Source organism: Solea solea, chromosome 1, assembly GCF_958295425.1.
Source record: "Solea solea chromosome 1, fSolSol10.1, whole genome shotgun sequence".
Taxonomy (NCBI): Eukaryota; Metazoa; Chordata; class Actinopteri; order Pleuronectiformes; family Soleidae; genus Solea; species Solea solea.
The window spans coordinates 22,890,880-22,911,762 of NC_081134.1; the positions used below are offsets into that span (position 1 = coordinate 22,890,880).

The 20,883-nt window shown below is 39.9% G+C and overlaps 1 protein-coding gene across 3 annotated transcripts in view; it reads left to right on the forward strand.

Moving 5' to 3' along the window:
- Positions 1 to 13,510, forward strand: part of tmem68 (transmembrane protein 68) — a 52,924-nt gene extending 39,414 nt beyond the window's left edge. Inside the window, exons 1-4 of one of the 3 annotated variants that reach the window (XM_058625969.1) lie at positions 10,602 to 10,704; positions 10,869 to 11,812; positions 12,518 to 12,676; positions 12,785 to 13,510. In XM_058625969.1, coding sequence (XP_058481952.1) covers positions 10,889 to 11,812; positions 12,518 to 12,676; positions 12,785 to 12,853 — 1,152 coding nt within the window. In that variant the 5' untranslated portion in view covers positions 10,602 to 10,704; positions 10,869 to 10,888 and the 3' untranslated portion in view covers positions 12,854 to 13,510. Of the gene's footprint in view, positions 1 to 10,542; positions 10,705 to 10,868; positions 11,813 to 12,517 lie in introns of those variants that run through there. The other 2 variants (XR_009239987.1, XR_009239989.1) reach the window with 2 other exon arrangements.
- The last annotated feature ends 7,373 nt before the right edge of the window (positions 13,511 to 20,883 follow it).

Here is a 20,883-nt window from a genome sequence, read left to right on the forward strand (position 1 = left end):
CAAGCTGTTAATAAATCTATTTTATGAAGTAAAATATATTTTGTGTTTTTTTATACACTTGAGATAGTCACTGATGTTTCATAGAAAGAAAAGGTTGATAAGTGTCCGTATGCTAAGAGTAAAGCTTCTATAACAGAACAAATAAAATACAGAAATAAATTAAAGAATAAATGAATTAAAGTTGGCCATCAGAGAAAAAGCATTGATAAATACATTTCTTCAATGTATTTATGTATATGTTTTTTCCATTTATAACATTTATTTATTTATGTGTTTATTGACTCGTTCATTATTTCATTTTTCAATAATTCATTCATTCATTCATTCATACATTATAATGTCATTGATGGTCCTGCTCCATATTCTAATAGCTTCTTAAATTTGAATACTTTTGGGTTTCATTGGTTCATTTGACAAAGAAATCACTAAAAACATTCAGACATCATCTTTTCCAGCTTTGGACATTTTATCAACAATCAAGAAAAGATTTTGTAAAATGTTAAAACTCAATAAAAAATATCTTTGAGAAAAAAAAACAATCAAGAAAAGAATCAACACATGAATTGATGATGAAAATAATCCTTAAATTACTACTACTACTAATAACAATAATGTGCCACACGGTTATTGGTAAATGTCTAGAGTGTGTTCAGTGAAGATGCTCATCCATGATCTGTCCTCATCATGTTGCTAACAGTGGCTGAGTTCACAGGAGGAAAACACTTCTCCTACTGTAACAATGCGTCTGAGCTCATTAAGGAGTCTGGCTTCCTTCTTCTTACGAACGATAGGTTCGGTACGGGACTCGTACCGAACAAAGGGATTTTATTTGGTTACAAGTCAGGCATCAGACCAAGCTCTGCAGCAGCTCAGGAGAATGTGCTCCTGCCGAATCTCTGAACAATTCTGGCCCCCGTGAGCTGAACCACACTTTTTAAAGGTTATCTTTAACATTCTCTTCCTATACAACACATGATCGTAAATGTTAGAGAATCAACAACAGGTTTGACCTCGGGACCCCTTAGTTCCAATATAGGAAGTATCTGTGTTTCTTCAATAAGCATTATCTAGGACTGGCCCAGGATTGTCCCATAAATGTGTCATAAAACTGTCCTGGGTAATGCTTGTGACCCCAATGAGGAGTTTCCTGGTTACTTTTCAACGCAATGGAATGCACATCTTAACTATTCAGCTGAGTCTGATACTACATATACATCTACTCTTCAATGTAAACTTGTCGTACATGTGAACCAAAACTCCATCCCATCCTGAGGAAGCCTTCTTGCTCCTCAATGCAATGAAGTGTACATCTTAGACATATTTGAGACAGAATGTAGCTCTGTTCATCAAGTCAGATACTTCATTCCCCACTCCATAGAGTCCCGAAATGCAAAATAATTAACACAGCTCTGTTTAGTACTTTCCTGAACCAATAAATGTTCACATTTGATTATATAATATTTTAATAATAAAAATTTAAATAAAATCATGAACCACCAACATACATGCCCAGTAGAGAACAGTATAATTGTATACTTGTTCAAAACACATTTCTTCCCAACTGATTAATGGAACTTTGGGCAGAAGCCAAATTTGGCCTTTTGGTCGTCCCAAAAGTTCCCCCCTTATAGAAATATTATGCTCACACATTTACTGGACTAACACCTTCACCTAGACCAGGCTGAGCTCCACAACCACGTTCAGCTCGTGAACTTGTGCAGTGTTCCACAATGTGTCCAGTTTCACCACATCCATCTGGTGTGGCAGCATCATTTAAGCAGTGGTGGGCTGTCAGGGCCAGCAGGGCCTTCTCTGCTGGCTTACCAAGGACACATCAGCATGTAGACTAGCGGTAATCGAACCCACAACCTTCGAGTTGAAAGACGACTTGCTCTACCACTGTGGTAGTGGTAGAGCAAGTCGTCTTTCACCGTGAGCTACCGTCGCCCCTAGTGGAAAAAAAGCCAACTTTGAGGCTTAATTTCTTGAGGCTGACAATGAGTCAGGGAATAGTCAGGATGCCGCTGAGGTCAACTGTACCAATCAACTTTGAGGCTTAATGTCTGAATAAAATAGAAATACTTTATTCATCCCCGAGGGGAAATTCTTTTTGACAATACAATACAAAAAAAAAAAATTAAACATAAAACGTTCAACAGTGAAACAATATGCTAGTAGAGATACAGTAAAATTGTTTGATAATGAGTGAGGGAGTAGTCAGCATGCTCCTGAGGTCAACTGTGTCAACCACTGTCAGAACTTATGGGCCAATGTGTTGTTATAGTACAGTAAAACTCAATGTCTTAAAATCAGCTTGATTGATTGCACTTGTATTAGTAACGTCTTATTTTGAAAACCGGAAGTGATATCGCTTGGTATCAAACTACCGCTGACATTCTCAGTCGAACTTACGTTCGACTACACGGGCGCACTTAAAAACGTTGGTGCGGATGGCTTGACCACGCGAAGACGAATGACGGCTCACTTGACCGCAGTTTCTGGCTTCAGAGTAACCCGCATACTCCCATTAAAAAGAACATAAATGTCAATTATTTACGTTTTTTTCGTTGTCCCTACACTAGCTTATGCTTCCCTTCCCGATCACAGGTAGTCTTCTTCTTCTTCTTCTTCTTCTTCTTCTTGTCTTGTTCGGTAACAGATCACATCCGAGTCACGTAACTTGTATTTATCAAAATTGGATTAAACGGGAAACACTCTGTAGAACCTGATAATGTAATAAATCCCTGATAATGTAATAACCCCGATAATGTAATAAAAATTTGCACTTGAGTCCATTGAAAATGTAATAAAACCTGATAATATAATAACTTCCCGATAATGTAATAAAGTGCATTTCCCAATAATGTAATACACTTTTTACCAATAATGTAATAAAGTATTACATTAACGGGAGGTTATCACATTATCAGGTTAGCCTTCATTTCACAGGTCCTGATAATGTAATAATTCCCCAATATTGTAATAATTTAACAGCAGACCACCCGTTACTTGGGTTCAAGTGGTGATACTGTGTAAGTAACGCAAGCTCGAGAGCTCTAGCGCCACCAACAGGACAGAGTTGGACATGCATGTATGTACATTAACTTTTGACTTGTTCATCCGTTTTTCACAAAAACGATGTATCACTGGAACCCTTGGGCCAAGCCGAGTTCAACGCATCCTTAATGTTTTTTTCGGCTATATTTGATTTTCTGCCATCTTTGATTTGATCCATAACCTTTCAAAGGCTTCTCTTGTCACACATTTTGTGTAATCTTCTCAAAACATCGTTCAGATGATCTTCAGACCATGCCACACGAATGCATTAAAAATCTTGAAATTCAAAGGCACTTGGCCGTGGCAGCCAATCAAACATGACGTTGAGGTCACCAAACAGGAAGTAAGCCAATTTCTCTGCAAGCCTTTAACATAGTTAACCAAACTTTGTACATAGATTCATGACATCATCCTGGGGATACCACAAAAATGGTGACCTTTGACCTCTGGTGGCGCTGTGTTTAAACTGTTTCCTTAAAGGAGACATATTATACCCTATTAGGTTATAAGTTAAAACAGTTCCCTGGTGTCCTAATGAACATGTCTGTGACATGCTTTGGTCAAAATACCATAAGGATGAAGCACCATAGCAGTTCAATAACCCTGCTAAACCCGCCCCTTTCAGAACGCTCGGTTTTGTGCATGGTCCCTTTATATGCAAATGAGACACAGGCAAACACACACCCACTTCTTCCAGGGGGTTTCTTATTTGTCCTTTTTACAGCGCTCACTCGCTCAGCTCCTGTTCCCTCCGCTCCATTCCTCTCCCCCTCCTTCCACTAGTTCTCTGACAACACACACCCGGAGGGCGTTTTCATTGTTGCTGGGGACTTTAACCAGGCCAACATGAAGACTGTTCTTCCAAAATTCCATCAACATGTGGATTTTGCTACCAGAGGGAAAAACACACTGGACTTAGTCTACACCAACATCAGGAAGGCCTTCAGAGCAGCCCCCCGCCCCCACATCGGCTCCTCAGACCATCTCTCTGTTATGCTAATTCCAGCATATCAGCCCCTGCTCACCAGAGAAAAGCCTGCTGCGAAGAAGGTGAGAGTGTGGCCTGAGGGATCTATGTCTGCACTGCAGGACTGTTTTGACTGCACTGACTGGGACATGCTCAGAGAGGCTGCAACAGACAGTCAACATACAGATGTGGAGGAGTATGCTGCATCTGTGACCGGCTACATCCAGTGGTGCATGGAGGAGGTCACAGTAGAAAAGACAATAGTCACACGGGCCAACCAGAAACCTTGGATGACTAAGGAGGTGCGCACAAGCCTGAGGGAACGTAATGCTGCCTTTAAATCCGGTGAAGCGGTGGCACTCAGAACAGCGAGGGCCAATCTGAACCGTGCTATCAAGGCAGCAAAACGCGCCCACAGCCAGAAGGTCCAAGGTTTCTTCCATGACCCCAGCAACTCCAGACAACTGTGGCAGGGCATCAAGACCGTCACAGACTACAAAGCCACACCCTCACCCTGCCGAGACGACATCAGCTTCCTCAATGAGCTCAACAACTTCTTTGGGAGATTTGAAGCTCTGAACAACACCCCAGCGAGGAAAGCAACCCCCCACCTCGATGAACAGGCACTCAGGCTCGAAACTACTGCTGTACGTAGAGCCCTGAGAAAAGTTAACGCACGGAAAGCATCTGGCCCAGATAACATCCCAGGACGGCTGATCAAGGAGTGCGCAGACCAGCTGGCCTGTGTGCTCACAGACATCTTCAACACGTCACTGATCCAGGCTGTTGTCCCCCCGTGCTTCAAGTCTGCCACGATCATCCCAGTGCCCAAGAAACCAACCATCACATGCCTTAATGACTTTCGCCCTGTTGCACTAACAACGACCATCATGAAGTGCTTCGAGCGGGTGGTTAAGGACCACATAATTTCCATACTGCCTCCATCATACGATCTGCTCCAGTTTGCGTACCAACCTAACCGCTCCACTGAGGACGCCATCTCCACTGCTCTCCATCTGAGCCTGGAGCACCTGGAGGACAAGAACACCCACGTGCGGATGCTGTTTCTGGACTTCAGCTCAGCATTCAACACGATCATCCCCCAGGAGCTGGTACACAAACTGGGCCCCCTAGGCCTCAACACCCCCCTGTGCAACTGGCTGCTGGACTTCCTCACCGACAGAACCCAGTCTGTCCGTGTGGGTAACAATACCTCAAGTGTCTGAGCACCGGTTCCCCACAGGGCTGCGTCCTGAGTCCCCTGCTGTTCACCCTGATGACCCATGACTGTTGTCCCAGGTACAACACCAACCACATCCTAAAATATGCGGACGACACAACAGTTGTGGGCCTCATTCAGGACAACAACGAACTGGTCTACAGAGAGGAAGTGCGACATCTGGTGGACTGGTGCAGGGTGAACAACCTGCTTCTGAATGTTGACAAGACAAAAGAGATCATCGTCGACTTCAGAAGATCCCGACCCAGCCATACACCACTCCTCATCAATGGCACAACGGTGGAGGTCGTCAGCAGCACCAAGTTCCTGGGGGTCCACATCACAGACAACCTCAGCTGGACACTTCACACTACCTCCCTGGTGAAGAAAGCCCAGCAGCGCCTACACTTCCTGCGACGGATGAGAAGGGTGTCTCTCCCCCCTCCCATCCTCCCCACCTTCTACAGAGGGACCATCGAGAGCCTGCTGACCAGTGGCATCTCCGTCTGGTCTGGGAGCTGCAAGGCCTCCGACTGGAAGTCTCTGCAGAGGGTGGTGAGAACAGCGGAGAAGATCATTGGGACACCACTCCCACCCATCAAAGACATTGCACACAGGCGCTGTCTAACCAGGGCTCACCAGATCTTCACTGACCACACCCACCCCCACCATGGACTGTTCTCCCTGCTGGCGTCTGGCAGGAGGTTCCGCAGCATCCGCTGCAGAACAAACCGACTCAAGAACAGCTACTTTCCGCTGGCCATCAGACTGCTAAATTCCAAATAACAATTTAGCAGTCCACACTGCTGTGTATTCTGTGCAATGACAATAAAAGGAAGTCTAAGTCTAAGTCTAAGTCTAAATATCAACATGGCAGCGTGTGCGGAAAACAGCGAGAGTGCCATCACAGGAAGAGACGTCCGACACAAGGATCAAGCCGAACACTGCCGAACTGTAAATCAGTTAAAAACACTTAGGGACAGCACCGCTGATCGCCACCTGCATACAGCGGCATAAACTGCCGCTGTATGTGACTGTATCAGAGTCTGTGCTCCGGTCATGGAGGACGTACTGAACAAATATTTTTAATTAGGACGTGTCAGAATGGTCAGTTATGACCTCTATTTGACCTTTTCTTAAAAATGTGTGTGTTTGTACGTCGGTGAAATACGTTCGCTGACTAAATACGGCGACCGCTGGCCGCAGTCTGATGCTAAGTGGTGAACACACGAACACACGTTTGCTGACTTTATCCGGCACATTAGCTTCATATATAAAATCCTCTGAGGCTGGAAGTTTGTGTAAAACACTGTGCTCCACTGTGCAGCCACCAACAGCACACTTGTCCCTCCGCGTTGACATAATACCACTCTTCCTTCCTCGCCTGCACTCTCGCAATTTATAGGGACAAGGTGGAGCTAAGGTGGAGCTCTCGAGGTAAACTTACTGGTGGGTGGTAACATTCGCAGTGAAATGCGCATGCTGCCATCATAAGCGCAGGGAATTCAACATCGCGTGTTTTATCGCCTATACTTACACTAAGGGGGACCACGAAAAAAGGACTGAGTATTCTTTTTCCACACTTTGGTGACTGGTAGGGCCTCCAGAGTCACAAATATAAGTATTGAAATGGTTAAAAAGTTGATTTTGCATAATATGTCCCCTTTAATTTCAACACACAACAGTACACACACAACACACAAGTAACTTATATCCAGAAAAGCAACCTCATTTTAAAGCCATCATTTTAGAACTTAGAACTCTATCGTTAATGTCTTCATCATGACTATTTTTAACATGGATTTGAACTTTCTTTCGGCATCCAGGCCTCCACCACTCCTTGTGGTCTCCAAGCACAAGCATTTGAACTGGATGGAACATGCTAACATCAGTTTCATAATTAATAAGTAATAGATCGACTGTGATATGATCACACTCACTGTGATTATAATGCTCTTGTAGAGGTCAAAGGTCACCAAGTTATTCGTACATCATCAGGATGGGGGTCATAAGACTATGTGCCAAGTTTGGTTTGGATAAATAAAAACTTTGCAGAGCTATGAGCTAACTTCCTGTTTAACATCCCCCCAGAGGTTAAAGGTCACCAAAGGATGATGTCATGAATCTATGTACCAAGTTTGGTTAAATATGTTAAAGGCTTGCAGAGAAATTGGCTTACTTCCTGTTTGGTGACCTCAACGTCATGTTTGATTGGCTGCCACGGCCAAGTGCCTTTGAATTTCAAGATGTTGAATGCATTCGTGTGGCATGGTCTGAAGATCATCTGAACGATGTTTTGAGAAGATTACACAAAATGTGTGACAAGAGAAGCCTTTGAAAGGTTATGGATCAAATCAAAGATGGCAGAAAATCCAATATGGCCGAAAAAAACATTAAGGATGCGTTGAACTCGGCTTGGCCCAAGGGTTCCAGTGATACATCGTTTGTGAAAAAAAGTCAAAAGTTAATGTACATATACATGCATGTCCAACTTTGTCCTGTTGGTGGCACTAGAGCTCTCGAGCTTGCGTTGCTTACACAGTATCACCACTTGAACCCAAGTAACGGGTGGTCTGCTGTTAAATTATTACAATATTGGGGAATTATTACATTATCAGGACCTGTGAAATGAAGGCTAACCTGATAATGTAATAACCTCCCGTTCATGTAATACTTTATTACATTATTGGTAAAAAGTGTATTACATTATTGGGAAATGCACTTTATTACATTATCGGGGATTTATTACATTATCAGGTTCTACAATGCCTACAGATAAACAATTAATATTTGTTTTTTCCAATTTTCAGATATCTGTAAGAATGGGAATTTAATGAAGTGGAAATGTAAGTTTTGTCCATTCTTCTCCAGTGGGCAAGGAAGGATATTACAGCATTACAAAGAGCGTCATGGACATCATCGGAGAGTTTCAGGCCTTGTCTGTATTCATGAAGACTGTTTAAATACTTTTCAAACCCAAGTTGAACTTAAGAATCATTTGAGAGACCATTCCATTGAGGGTTATAAAATTGTGACCAAGTGATGCTGTGATTTGTGCACATTCTCAGAGCCTAGTGACATTAGTAAATACTTTGCTCATCTGAAGATTCATTTGAGAAACAGGGAAACGGTTAAATGTCCATTTGTAGATTGCACTTTCAAATCTGCTGTACTCTCAACATTTACTTCTCATAGAAGTCGCTCTCACAAGTTTTCCACTGTACATGATTTTTGGCCAGAGCTTTGTGTGCACCATACACTTCCAGGGATAGAAGAGATAGAAGGTGCCAGTTTAGATACTGAGGTATAACAATTAAATGACTCTGTGCTTGAGACCTTGAACCTTTACTTGATAATGGAGAGGCCATTAAGCATCAATTGGCATCTTTATTTCTCCGCATGCAAACTGTTTTACATGTTTCAAATTCAGCAATACAGGAAGTAATTGATGAGTTATTTGACATTGGAGAACTTGCACATAAAAATATTGAAAATATTGTGCAAACAATTTTGAAAGAAAATAACATCTCAGTTGATACCTCTTTTGTAACATCACTTTGCAGTGAAATACTAACATTAAGTCCACTTAAAGTTCTTTCACGAGAGGGGCCCTTGGGCACAGAGCGCAAAAGGCAGTCATTTTATCAAAATCATTTTTCAGTTATTGAGCCGGTTGAGTATGTGCTAAATGCACAAGAAAAAAAAACATTCATTTGTTTATGTACCTATTTTAGATTTGTTAAGTAAGTTGTTGGAAAGAAGTGAGATTGTTCAAACATTACAGAGATCCAACAGTCAACAGGAAGGTCATTACAGTTCATTTCAAGACAGTGAGTATTTTAAAGAAAACCACATTTTCACTGAAGAACAGAGTATTGCTATTGGCTTATATATTGATGATTTTGAGGTATGTAATCCACTGGGGACTTCAAGAAAGAAACATAAAGTGTGTGGTATATACTGGGTCATAGCCAACTTACCTGTAAGACTTAGATCAAAGTTGTCATCAATTTATCTTGCTGTATTGTGCAAAACTGTGCACATAAAACAGTATGGCTACAGCAAGGTTTTAGAACCACTGATTAGAGATCTTCAGCATTTAGAATCCATAGGTGTATTTGTACACAGACTTCAGACGCATGTAAAAGGCACTGTTTTGTATGTGTCTGCTGACAACTTGGGTGCACACTCTCTAGCTGGATATCAGGAGTCTTTTAATGTTGAGAAATGTTGCAGATTTTGTTTGGCTAATCGTGTGGAAATTCAGCAGCAAGATGTCAGAAGTGGGACTTTTACTTTAAGAACACCAGAATTGTTTGACAAAGCCGTTGAAGTACTCAATACAACTAATTCCTCCTGTGTTGATGGTTTAAAAAGAGTCTGTCCTTTAAGAAAACTTGCCCATTTTCACCTGATTTTCTGCATGATCTGTTGGAAGGAATTGTTCCTTTTGAACTATGTATTTGTTTGTCAGATTTAATTGCAAAAAAGTATTTCTCATTGAATGACCTTAATGAGAGAATAACATCATTTCCCTTTCAGTTTTCTGACAAAACAAACAGACCTCAGGCCGTACAAACAAACTTTTCAAAAAAAGGAACAATTGGTGGCAACGGACATGAAAACTGGACATTACTAAGGTTCCTTCCACTCTTTATTGGCCATTGTATTCCAGAAGGTGAAACAACTTGGTCTCTTATTCTTGAATTGAAAGACATTGTGGAACTATTATCCAGCTCCTCATTCACAACTGAAACTCTGTGCTACCTAGAAGCTAAAATCTGTGACCACAGGCAGCTGCTGTTGGAAATATTTCCTCATACTAAATTGCGTCCAAAACATCATTATGTTGAGCATTATCCTGATATGATCAAGAAATTTGGTCCTCTCATTGAATTCTGGACAATAAGATTTGAGGCCAAACATTCTTTCTTCAAGAAAGTGGTTCACAATACTGGCAACTTCAAAAATATTCTCCACACACTGGCCACAAGACATCAGCTAATGTTGGCATATTATTTGGAGATGCCAACTATTTTCAAACCAAGTATTGAAACTGGGCGAGTATCTGTTGTATCTGTATGCATACTGGATGCTGCTATCAGAGAGGCTATATGGAATAGGTTTGGAAGGCTGGACTCTGTCTCACTCACTTCCATTGCTTACTTAAATGGGACAAAGTTTTCTAAAGGAATGGTTCTCTCAACTGGACCGACAAGCGGGCTGCAGGATTTTGGAAGTGTAGTGGAAATTTGTGTAGTTGATGGCTGCATATCATTTATTCTGGACCTATTCACAGCAGTCTTCGTGGAGCATCTCCGGTGTTACCAGCTTGCCAAAAGACAGCCTGCTCTGACTGTTGTTGTTGATCCTGACCATCTGAATGACTACATCCCCCTTGCTGCCTACCCTGTTGGTGGACGCCTGCTAATCACTCCAAGGACATTCATGTTACATTAAGGTAAGGGTTTCCTTACAGTTAAACAGCCATAATCTTAGGTAGGTCATCACAATATTAGATGTGAACATTTTGTTTTTATATTTCATGCATCTAAATGAGTTAAAGGATTTATTTTGTTAGACTCACTTAAAATTTCCTATAATAAAATATTTTTTGTGTTTCAGATATTGGTAGCTACTCCGTGATGCTGCTCAGAGTTATTGTCTCAGCGCAGGAAATCAGGCGTGTCAGCCTTCAAAACATTCCTCCATCAGTCGATGAGCTATGTACAGTGCTGTGCAACACTCTGGACCTCCGTGGGAGCTTCGTTTTACAGTACGAGGATCCAGACTTTGGGAATGAGCTCTGCAATTTAACAGATATTAAAGACCTACCAGCAGATAAAGCCACACTGAAAGTCTTATTCACATTTTCCGGACCACTTTCCGACTCAACATTGGACACTGCAAGCCTCACCTCCCAGAGCAGCAGTCGTGATTCAACAGAATGGCCTGATCCCTTTGTTATTCCCCTTTTCTCCCATGACATTGAATTTCAGATGAAGGTAGCAAATGAAGCCTATGCCAAAGATGGTACTGTGATGGTCATCTCCAAGGGTGTGAAGAGTGTAATATTGGACAGGCTTGCTGATGTAATAATCAAATATACTGCCTATCCAAGTAAAGACCACTATGAAAGCATAGCTAAAGCTCTTGTTGCAAAGCACCCTTGTCTGAAAGAGCCAGGTTCAGGTAAAGGCTGGTATTGCTGGGTATTTAGCTTGAAATTCAAGATGGGCAATTACCGTCAGAAAATGATGGCTGCTGGATGCCCTGAAGTTGTTGTAAATAAAAGAAAAAAGGGAGAACGAAGCAGCAACCCTGTAAAGAAATCAAAAAAGGGAGAGGTCCACTTCTTGCCAGAGCCCCCCGAGGGACAAACTGCTGTGGAATCAGAGGAGAATCGCAAGACCATGCTTCTAGAAGTGCAGAAGAGGGAACCAAATATACAGCTGCTGGACGAAATGATGATTGCCACATTCTCACAGCGAAGAAAAGAGATCATCGGTGATGAGCCCCTCATCTTTGCAGTTATGGAAAGATGGCCAGCCTTGTTTAGTGAAAGACAGGTAATCCTTTGCTACTAAAAAAAAAAATTAAGTGTAATTTTGGATCTAGCCATCAGTGGATGAATTATTTTTATGGTTATTGATGGTTCTCAAAAATGTACACTTAGTAGCTATTTTTTTTTGGTACAATGCAGTCTGATGCAACTTTGCCACATATCTTTCTTTAGATAAGATGATTTTTCAGTTCTGAAGAATGTTTTACAACTTTGTTGCCGAGTTTGTAGACTGACATGCTTTTGAACTGGACTGCAATTTGTTGAATATTTGGAACAGTAGTAAACTGAAGTCCAGTTAAAAAGCTTGCCAGTCTACAGCCTTAGTAGTATACACAAAGCCAAATTGATAGATCTCTGGCATTGCCTGTCAAAACTGAACACTATCGTTTAATTCGATTCCATAGATATACCTAATAAAATGGACACTGAGTGCATAATTACACCAATCAAGGCTTGTGACAAATTCTGTGTATATACAGATGGCAATATACTTTTTTGACTCTACATTTGTCTTACAGCTTTGATGACCTACCAGATTCAAAGGTTATGGTTACTGAGTTAAGAGTGTGATGTTAACTTTTGATAGATAATTTTTCCACAACTAGTCAAAGCCTTTAATGTATTTTCATTGTCTTTATAAAGCTTTATGTAGCTCCAATTTCTTTCACTCATGCCCCTTTCTCTGCATTTTGTCATTTTTCTGTTTCAGCTGAGTGCTGAGTTCAAAAGAGTCATCACCAAAAACCTGCTGGTATCATTTTTGGAAGGACTAGATGCCTCAATGGAAAGTTTGTTGGAGCTCTACAAAGCTGGGGTGGCATCGAAGAGGTCAAACCTGAGCAGTGTTTTACAGTGTCTTCAACAGGAGGTATGGACTGTTCAGGAAAACAAATCTAACTTCCTATAAGTTTGTACCAAAATAAGATGATTATAGAGGATTCTATTGCATTTACATACTCTTGCCTTTTTTGTGTAGGACACAAACCAACACAGGAGAACAGCTGCCTTACTTAGGGCTGGAGCAATTACTCGATTAATAAATTAATAGTCATCTACTTTGATAATTGATTAATCGGTTTGAGTATTTTTCTTTAAAGAACCAAAATAAGTTTAATGATTTTTCAGCTTCTTAAATGTGAATAGTCACTGGTTTCTTTGCTCCATATATCAAATAAATTATAAAACTGAATTATTTTGTTCTGTGGACAAGACCTTTGAGAATATAATTTCCAGGTTTGAAAAACATTTTCAATGTTTACTGACATTTTATTGATGAAACAAATCGATTAATCAAGAATTTTGAAAATAATTGTTAGTTGCAGCCCTATTCTTTTATACAGATTATTTTTTTGCCATGATTAAAATACATAAAATATTCCAACTGCCAAGGACTAGTCTGAAACTGTCAGTCTTTAACGTCTTTAACAAAACCTTACCAAACCTTCTACACAGAATTTACAGTAATAAAATGGAGGACTAGCCTGGCTAATGTCACACTTCTCCTGTTTCCTCTTGTCCACTGTTTTAACATAGTTTGTAGCCAATTGCTGTGTGTGTGGTTCTAAGATTTTTGTCATGTCACATTGAGCCGCAGATTCCAAAGTGGTTGCAGTTGTCAGCCTTGTTATTTTATACAGATTTTAGGAACCTGTTCACTGTACAACTGGTTTTGTTAGCACAACTGTTTTGAAGCTGCTGTTTAAATTGGGTCAAATAAATGACTGCAAGAGCTGCAAGAGTCCATTGTGATTATTTCAAATCATTAAGCTTGATAGCATAAGTCAAAATGAAATAGACATTCAAGTTAAAACAAATATGGAATTTAAATTTTTTAACTTGATAAGACAAGTTGTGTCAATATAAAAAAAGTTGTATCAACTTGAAAATGTAATTTATTTTAATACAGAAAGTGATGTTTCTTTAACTAAGTTTGGTGACTTTTACATCTCTGTTAATATAGGATATTTATTTGTTTGAACTTGCTGTAACGAGTTGAACTGCAAAGTGACTGAAAGTTGAATCAACTTTATAACTAATAGAAGAATAAACTTGAGTTTATTAGTCAAAACAAGGATATCGCTTAAGTTGAGTTGAATTGCAATTTCAAGGCAGCAGGTGAACTTCCATTTGCAAGTTGAACAGACTAGAAATGTCTTACAGTGTAGTAGTACAACTTAAAACCTGCACCTAAGCTTCTTGCCTTGCTACCTTTCCACCTGGTCTCCTGGACACACGGTATATCCACCTTCCTTCTCTGCATCATGTCAATCAACTCAATAGCTTTTGTCCCTACTCTCAGTCCCAGACTCTTGCCTTTCCTCTTTTCTCTCTGTTTCTGAACCCGCCTTCCTCCTCTCCTCCTTCGACCCGATTTTGACCCGATCTTCGAAGCGATTACAACATACTGAAAAATAAATGGTCAAATTATATGTCAATTTAATTTATTATATGACAATTATATCACATTATAGTGATTACATGTAAAATAATTGTTGAATATTTTATAGATTATGTCGTTATTCAGTTTCTTAAATGTGAATATTTTTTAGTTTCTGTCAATTTTCAGCTTCTTAAATGTGAATATTTTTTAGTTTCTGTAATTTTTCAGCTTCTTAAATGTGAATATTTTTTAGTTTCTGTAATTTTTCAGCTTCTTAAATGTGAATATTTTTGACTTTCGGTTGCAATTACAGGTAAAAACAATGTGTCACTTTGTTTAGGGCTCAATTCATCCTGACAGTCAAGCCATAGCCTGAGAAGCCTGAGACGCTGAAGCCCTCAACCTCATCAACCATTTATATATGATTATATATTAATTATATATCAAAACTAACCCTAACCCTATCATATTATAGTGATTACATGTAAAATAATTGCATCAAATCAAGCATAAAGTTGATGTATTGTATGACCTGTGTAATCATCTGTTTTAAGTATAAAATTCATTCACATATTAGTAGTATGGAGTACTTTTACTGTATACTTATTGAGTAATCCAGGGTCAAATTTCCCTTCTTTTTTTTTTACACTTGCACAATGATAACAACGTTCTTCTTGGTGCCAGTGATTTTATTGTTCAAAAAAACACAGTGAATCTGTGACTATAGTAGAGAAGACGTTCATGAATAACTATCCATGATCTGTGTGGCGCTGTCTTACTGTGTACTTCAAGTGGCAGTCACTCATTCATCATCCTCACTCTGACACCTACTGGCGAGAAACGGTATTGTTACTTGAGTTTTTGCTGGGTTTTTTTTTACAGATGACACAAGGCCTTTGAAATGATAAAAACAAGAACAATTCTTCATATACTAGTAGTATGAAATACTTTTACTGTATATGTTTTGGAGGAATATAGGGTCAAATTTCCCTTTTTGCAACAAATAACAGGATCATCATTTTTTGGCCATCAGGCAACTGTAATTCTGCCTAAGTTATGTAAAATCCGATTAATGTTATGCTATTTATTTAAATAAAGTCTCTAACACAACAAAATGTGTAATAAATGAAGGACTCTGAATACTTTTCAAATCATTTCATGACCACTGTCTGATATAATCTAGTAACATGTATCGATATAGACACACAGGAGCTATATACACAACCACCCAGACACCCCACTCTCCTACTGATCCTATGTACTGTACTGAAAAATACATACCCACACACACATCATATATGGTTTTAAGAGAAATAATGTTTAGAACCACTTTTTAATACCCTTGTTGATGCTGTCTCTGTGTATCCTGACAGTTTTTCTTGCACAGTGAGAGATAAAATTCTCCTCCATGGTCCACCCTCACTTGGTCCCAAAGGCCATAGGTCACAACATTATTCCTGCTTAAGCAATGAAAAGGGAAATAAAAGATAAAACGAAATTAACCAGCTCATTCTGTCATGAGGCCGTTTCTCAAATTTCACAGTAGGTCAGTAGTTGAGGTTTCACCTCTCTCATGGGGATCTGGGCCCTTTGGACAAACACTGACAGGCTGGACACGTCAAACTGTTGCTGCAGACCCTCAAGGCTCAGGTTCACCACCTTCTCATAGCAGCTGTGCATCTTAACTGGATGGAAAGCCAGCATGGAGATCTTCTCCATGTGCTGAGGAGGACAAGAAGGGAGAGGAAGAGATGGATGAGGCATGGACAAATTAGGGGAAAATGTATAATTGTGTCTCACAATAAATATACTACTGCAAAAGTATCATTAATGTTACACTAGAAAAATGCTGTTTAAATCACAAACATATTTGTAATAGGAGGATAGGAATTGTGGGTAGATAACATTTGTTTTGCAAAGATCCAGATTCTTGTGCTTCAACTGCGAAAATCAGAGTGCATTTTCTATACATAATCATTATATATTGTGCTTCATTTTATTTTCTCATGTCATGGGTTTTATTTAAAGTGACACAATTTTCAACCTTCAAGTATTTCTGATACATGTATTTAAAATACATATTTCAAATACAAAATACAAAAATGCTCTTTTCTTGCGATGATGAAAATACCTTCATATTTTGTATCAATATATTTCCATTATGTGTATTTTTTTAAAAATAATTTTTCTTTGACAAAAAGTGATGACATATAAAGACAAAATGCAGGATGCTGCTGCAATTAGTCTACATAAGAATTGAATTGAGTGTAGAGTTTACTGTCAGAGCCGAGTTTCAAGGCTTTAGAACTCACTCTGTCGTTTACATCGGTGACAGTGTCACATAGTCACTGTCTATGATAATAGTCGCCACATAAAATTATTTTGTATCCAACCAGTAGAAGTTCTTTAAGTCTTTTAAAAAGATGAACTTGTTTGTTCTCTCATGAGAGGTGTACACGTTTATCTTTCATATTTTTTCTCCTCGGTAAAAACAATCCAACATGAGCAATATACCAGGAATTAAATTAGGAATTCATTCGTTTTACAAATAATAGAGACATCACCAGTTTTAAAAAAGATCCCCACACCATCAGCTTTACTTTCGCCAATAGAAATTACACTTAGACCTTTGTTCCACATGCTGGATAACTTTACTCTTTACTTGTGTTTAGTCTCAGTTCTTGAAAACATAATATGTCAAAGTCAGTTTTTAAGAAGTATTTAATTTTTTTTTCCAAGAAGAAACTTTGAGAAAGGTCATAAATGTTTGGGGGAGAAGCTATGGAGTTGGTTTGTCGTCAAAACTCTTATTATTCATTTTATAACTTATACTACAAGATTTTCTTTTATTTTTCTTTACCTCTACAAAAGGTGTTTCATGATCAGGCTCTGGAGCGGGGAATTCAGGAGTGGGAAGAAAGAGCCAAAGTTGGCTGCTGCTGAATTGCTGACCCTGACCCGGACCCTTATACCTATTCCAAGCCATACCAGTACAGGTCCCCCAAACCCCGATTTATGAGCTGGAATAAAATTATATCAAGGTTTATTTGGGCTGGCCAGCTGCCAAAAGAAGAAGGAGGGATGGGACTTCCAAAATTAAAGGAATACTGCCATGGGGCCCAATTAAGATATATTGTCTGTCAGTGCAAACCGGATTACACGGCACAGTGGAAAGAAATGGAAAAAGAGTTTGGAGAAAACCCAGTACAGAATATAATTGGGGATGAAGAAACATACAAGAAGATTTGTGCAGAGCAGACAATGTACTGCTAAGTTAAAGGGAATTTCCTGTTTAAAATGGCTTTTCCACAGTGCATTTTCCTCAGAGATGAAAAAAACATTTTAAAGTCATTCATAAAACATTCGAAAGAGGGCTTTGTACCTCTCCATTTACTACAATGAATATGATATTTACCCAGAAGTAGTACCATATTTATCATGTCAGAAACTGCAGGGATCAGACCATCCAAATAAAAAAGAATATGGGAAATGTTAAAAGACGGAATATCGACAATCTTCAGCGATAACCAATTTCTAATGTCCAACCAAAATTTATTACATACAGGGCACGAGAAAAAAAGGTGTTCCAGTGATTCATCCGTTACACTACAAAAGGTGCAATGGTCCACCTCAAACCTAAATCTTTTTTTAAGAAATTCTGCAACTGGGTCTGAATAAAACATAGCAGCGAACCGTGAACTGGCTGACGACCTGAATGTCTTCTACTGCAGGTTTGAGAAGCCAACACTCACACCCATCACCCGATCCAACATCAAACAACCCTCATCTCCCCCTGCACCACCATCACCATCACCCCTCCCTCCTGACCCCCCACCATCACTCTGGATCTGTGAAGAAGATGTGTGTCAGCTCTTTAGGAAACAGAAATCCAGGAAAGCTCCAGGCCCAGACGGCGTGTCACCCTCCTGTCTGAAGGTCTGTGCCGACCAGCTGGCCCCCATCTTTACCCAGATCTTCAACAGATCACTGGAGCTGTGTGAAGTCCCCTCCTGCTTCAAACATTCTACAATAATCCCGGTCCCCAAGAAACCAGCAATCTCAGGTCTAAATGACTACAGGCCCGTGGCCCTGACGTCTGTGGTCATGAAGGCCTTTGAGAGACTGGTGTTGTGCCACCTGAAGGACATCACAGGCCCCCTGCTGGACCCCCTGCAGTTTGCTTATCGGGCAAACAGGTCAGTGGATGATGCAATCAATATGGGTCTGCATTACATCCTGCATCACCTTGACTCCCCAGGGACATATGCTAGGATCCTGTTTGTGGGCTTCAGCTCGGCGTTCAACACCATCATCCCGGACATCCTGCACTCCAAACTCACCCAGCTCTCCGTCTCAGCCCCCACCTGTCAGTGGATTACAAACTTCCTCACAGATAGGAGCCAGCAGGTGAGACTTGGGAAAATCACTTCCAGCACCCGGACAATCAGCACTGGCGACCCCCAGGGATGTGTGCTCTCCCAACTGCTCTTCTCCCTTTACACTAATGACTGCAGTTCGAGTGACCCATCTGTCAAACTCCTGAAGTTTGCAGACGACACAACAGTCATCGGCCTCATCCCCCACGGTGACGAGTCTGCATACAGACGGGAGGTGGAACAACTGGTCCTCTAGTGTGGTCAGAACAACCTGGAGCTGAACACGCTCAAAACTGTGGAGATGACAGTGGACTTCAGGAGTAACTCCCCTGCTCTGCCCCCCCTCACCATCCTCAATAACACTGTGTCTGCTGTGGAAACCTTCAAGGTTTCTAGGATCCACCATCTCCCATGACCTAAAGTTAGCACCAAACATTGACTCCATAGTCAAAAAGGCCCAGCAGAGGCTGTACTTCCTGCGACAGCTCAGGAAGTACAACCTGCCCCAGGAGCTGCTCATCCAGTTCTACACAGCAATAGTCCAGTCTGTTCTCTGCACCTCCATCATCGTTTGGTTTGCATCAGCCACCAAACAGGACAGAAACAGACTGAATCGCACCATCAGGACTGCAGAGAGAATCATTGGTGTTAAACTGCCCCCCATCCAGGACTTGAACACATCCAGAGTCAAGAAACGGGCAGGTAGTATCTCTGCAGATCCATCACATCCCGGAAATAACCTGTTTGATCTTCTTCCCTCTGGCAGGCGTTACAGAACACTGTACACCAAAACTGCTAGACACAAGAACAGTTTTTTCCCCCAGGCCGTCACACTACTGAACACTTGACCAGTTTATTTGTTTATTTGTTTATCTATTTATTCACTATCTGCACCTTATTGTTTATATATATATTTAAAAATAAACCGGACCCCTGGACACCTTATTTATTTATTCACTCTTGTCGAATGTATGTTAAGTTATGTTGATGTCTACGTTTCATGTACAGCGTGTGTTTGAAAAAACCGGAGTCAAATTCCTTGTATGTGTTACATACTTGGCCAATAAAGCTGATTCTGATTCTGAAATGGGTCTCTTTGACCTTGGGTGAAATAGGCCATTTGATGAATTTAAAATGTGCTTTAGCCATGCTGGACACCTGCATCTCTTTATTAATGTTGTGAAACATTTTGGATTTTAGAACAGCACTAATAAATGTGTTATTACATTTTTTATCATTAATATTGGAATTATCTATCGCTAGATTTGGCCACACAGGATTAACATTTGAATACATTAAGATGTTTTGAATAAGCTGAATCAGAGGTAAGGGAATGGCTCTACAAACCTTTATATATTCCTTATTTCCAAATTATATTTGCCTAAATAGGTCATATAATCCATCAGGTTACCAATTCTATCCAATAAATCAGTAACAAACAAAATTTTTCCACAAAAATTGGAAGATAACTGAGTTAGCTTTTTTAATATTATTTGAGGAGACAAATAAGGACTGACTAGGATATATTAATTTAGAAATACCCTTTGCTTTAGACAAAATAACTAAAAAATAGTGAGATCTCTAGTTAGCCAATGACTGAGAGATTTCTTCTGAAATTGAGGAATAAACACATGTATGAATAGCAAGCAATTCGCATTTCTTAATATTAAGGGATAATCCTGATGCTATGGAAAATGCAGAAATAGTACTGAGGGCTATATCCACCATGAGTTTAAAACTAGGAGTCATCCCAGGATACAGAGATACAAAACTATAAATGTCAGTGTAAAACATTCGGATTATATAGCAAAATGTTTCTCCAAAACCCAAAAAGTGTAATGCCTCCAATAGAAATGTATGATCCACAGTATCAAAAGCCTTGTAAAAATCAAGAAACAAAACAAGGCTATCTGTATCAATGAAATTCCGATAATCGAGCATATCAAAAATCAGTCTTATATGATTGTGAATATTTCTACCCTTTATAAAGGCCGACTGACATTCATCAACTATTTGGGTGAGACCCTCATCTAATCGGTTTGCATAGACAGGTGCCAATAATTTGTGATCGTTACACAATAGTATAATAGGTCTCCAATTATGCAAAAAAAGTTTATCTTTATTGGGTTTCGGAATTAGAGTAATAAGACCTTTCTTCATGGTAGGAGAAAGATTTTTAGTTGAGATACATTCTAAGAAGGCATTGAACCACAGTTCTCTAATATCATTCCAATAAAAGAAATACAATTCCACTGTTAGACCATCAAGACCCGGTGACTTTCCTTTGGGGATGTGTTGAACTGCTCTATCTAATTCCTC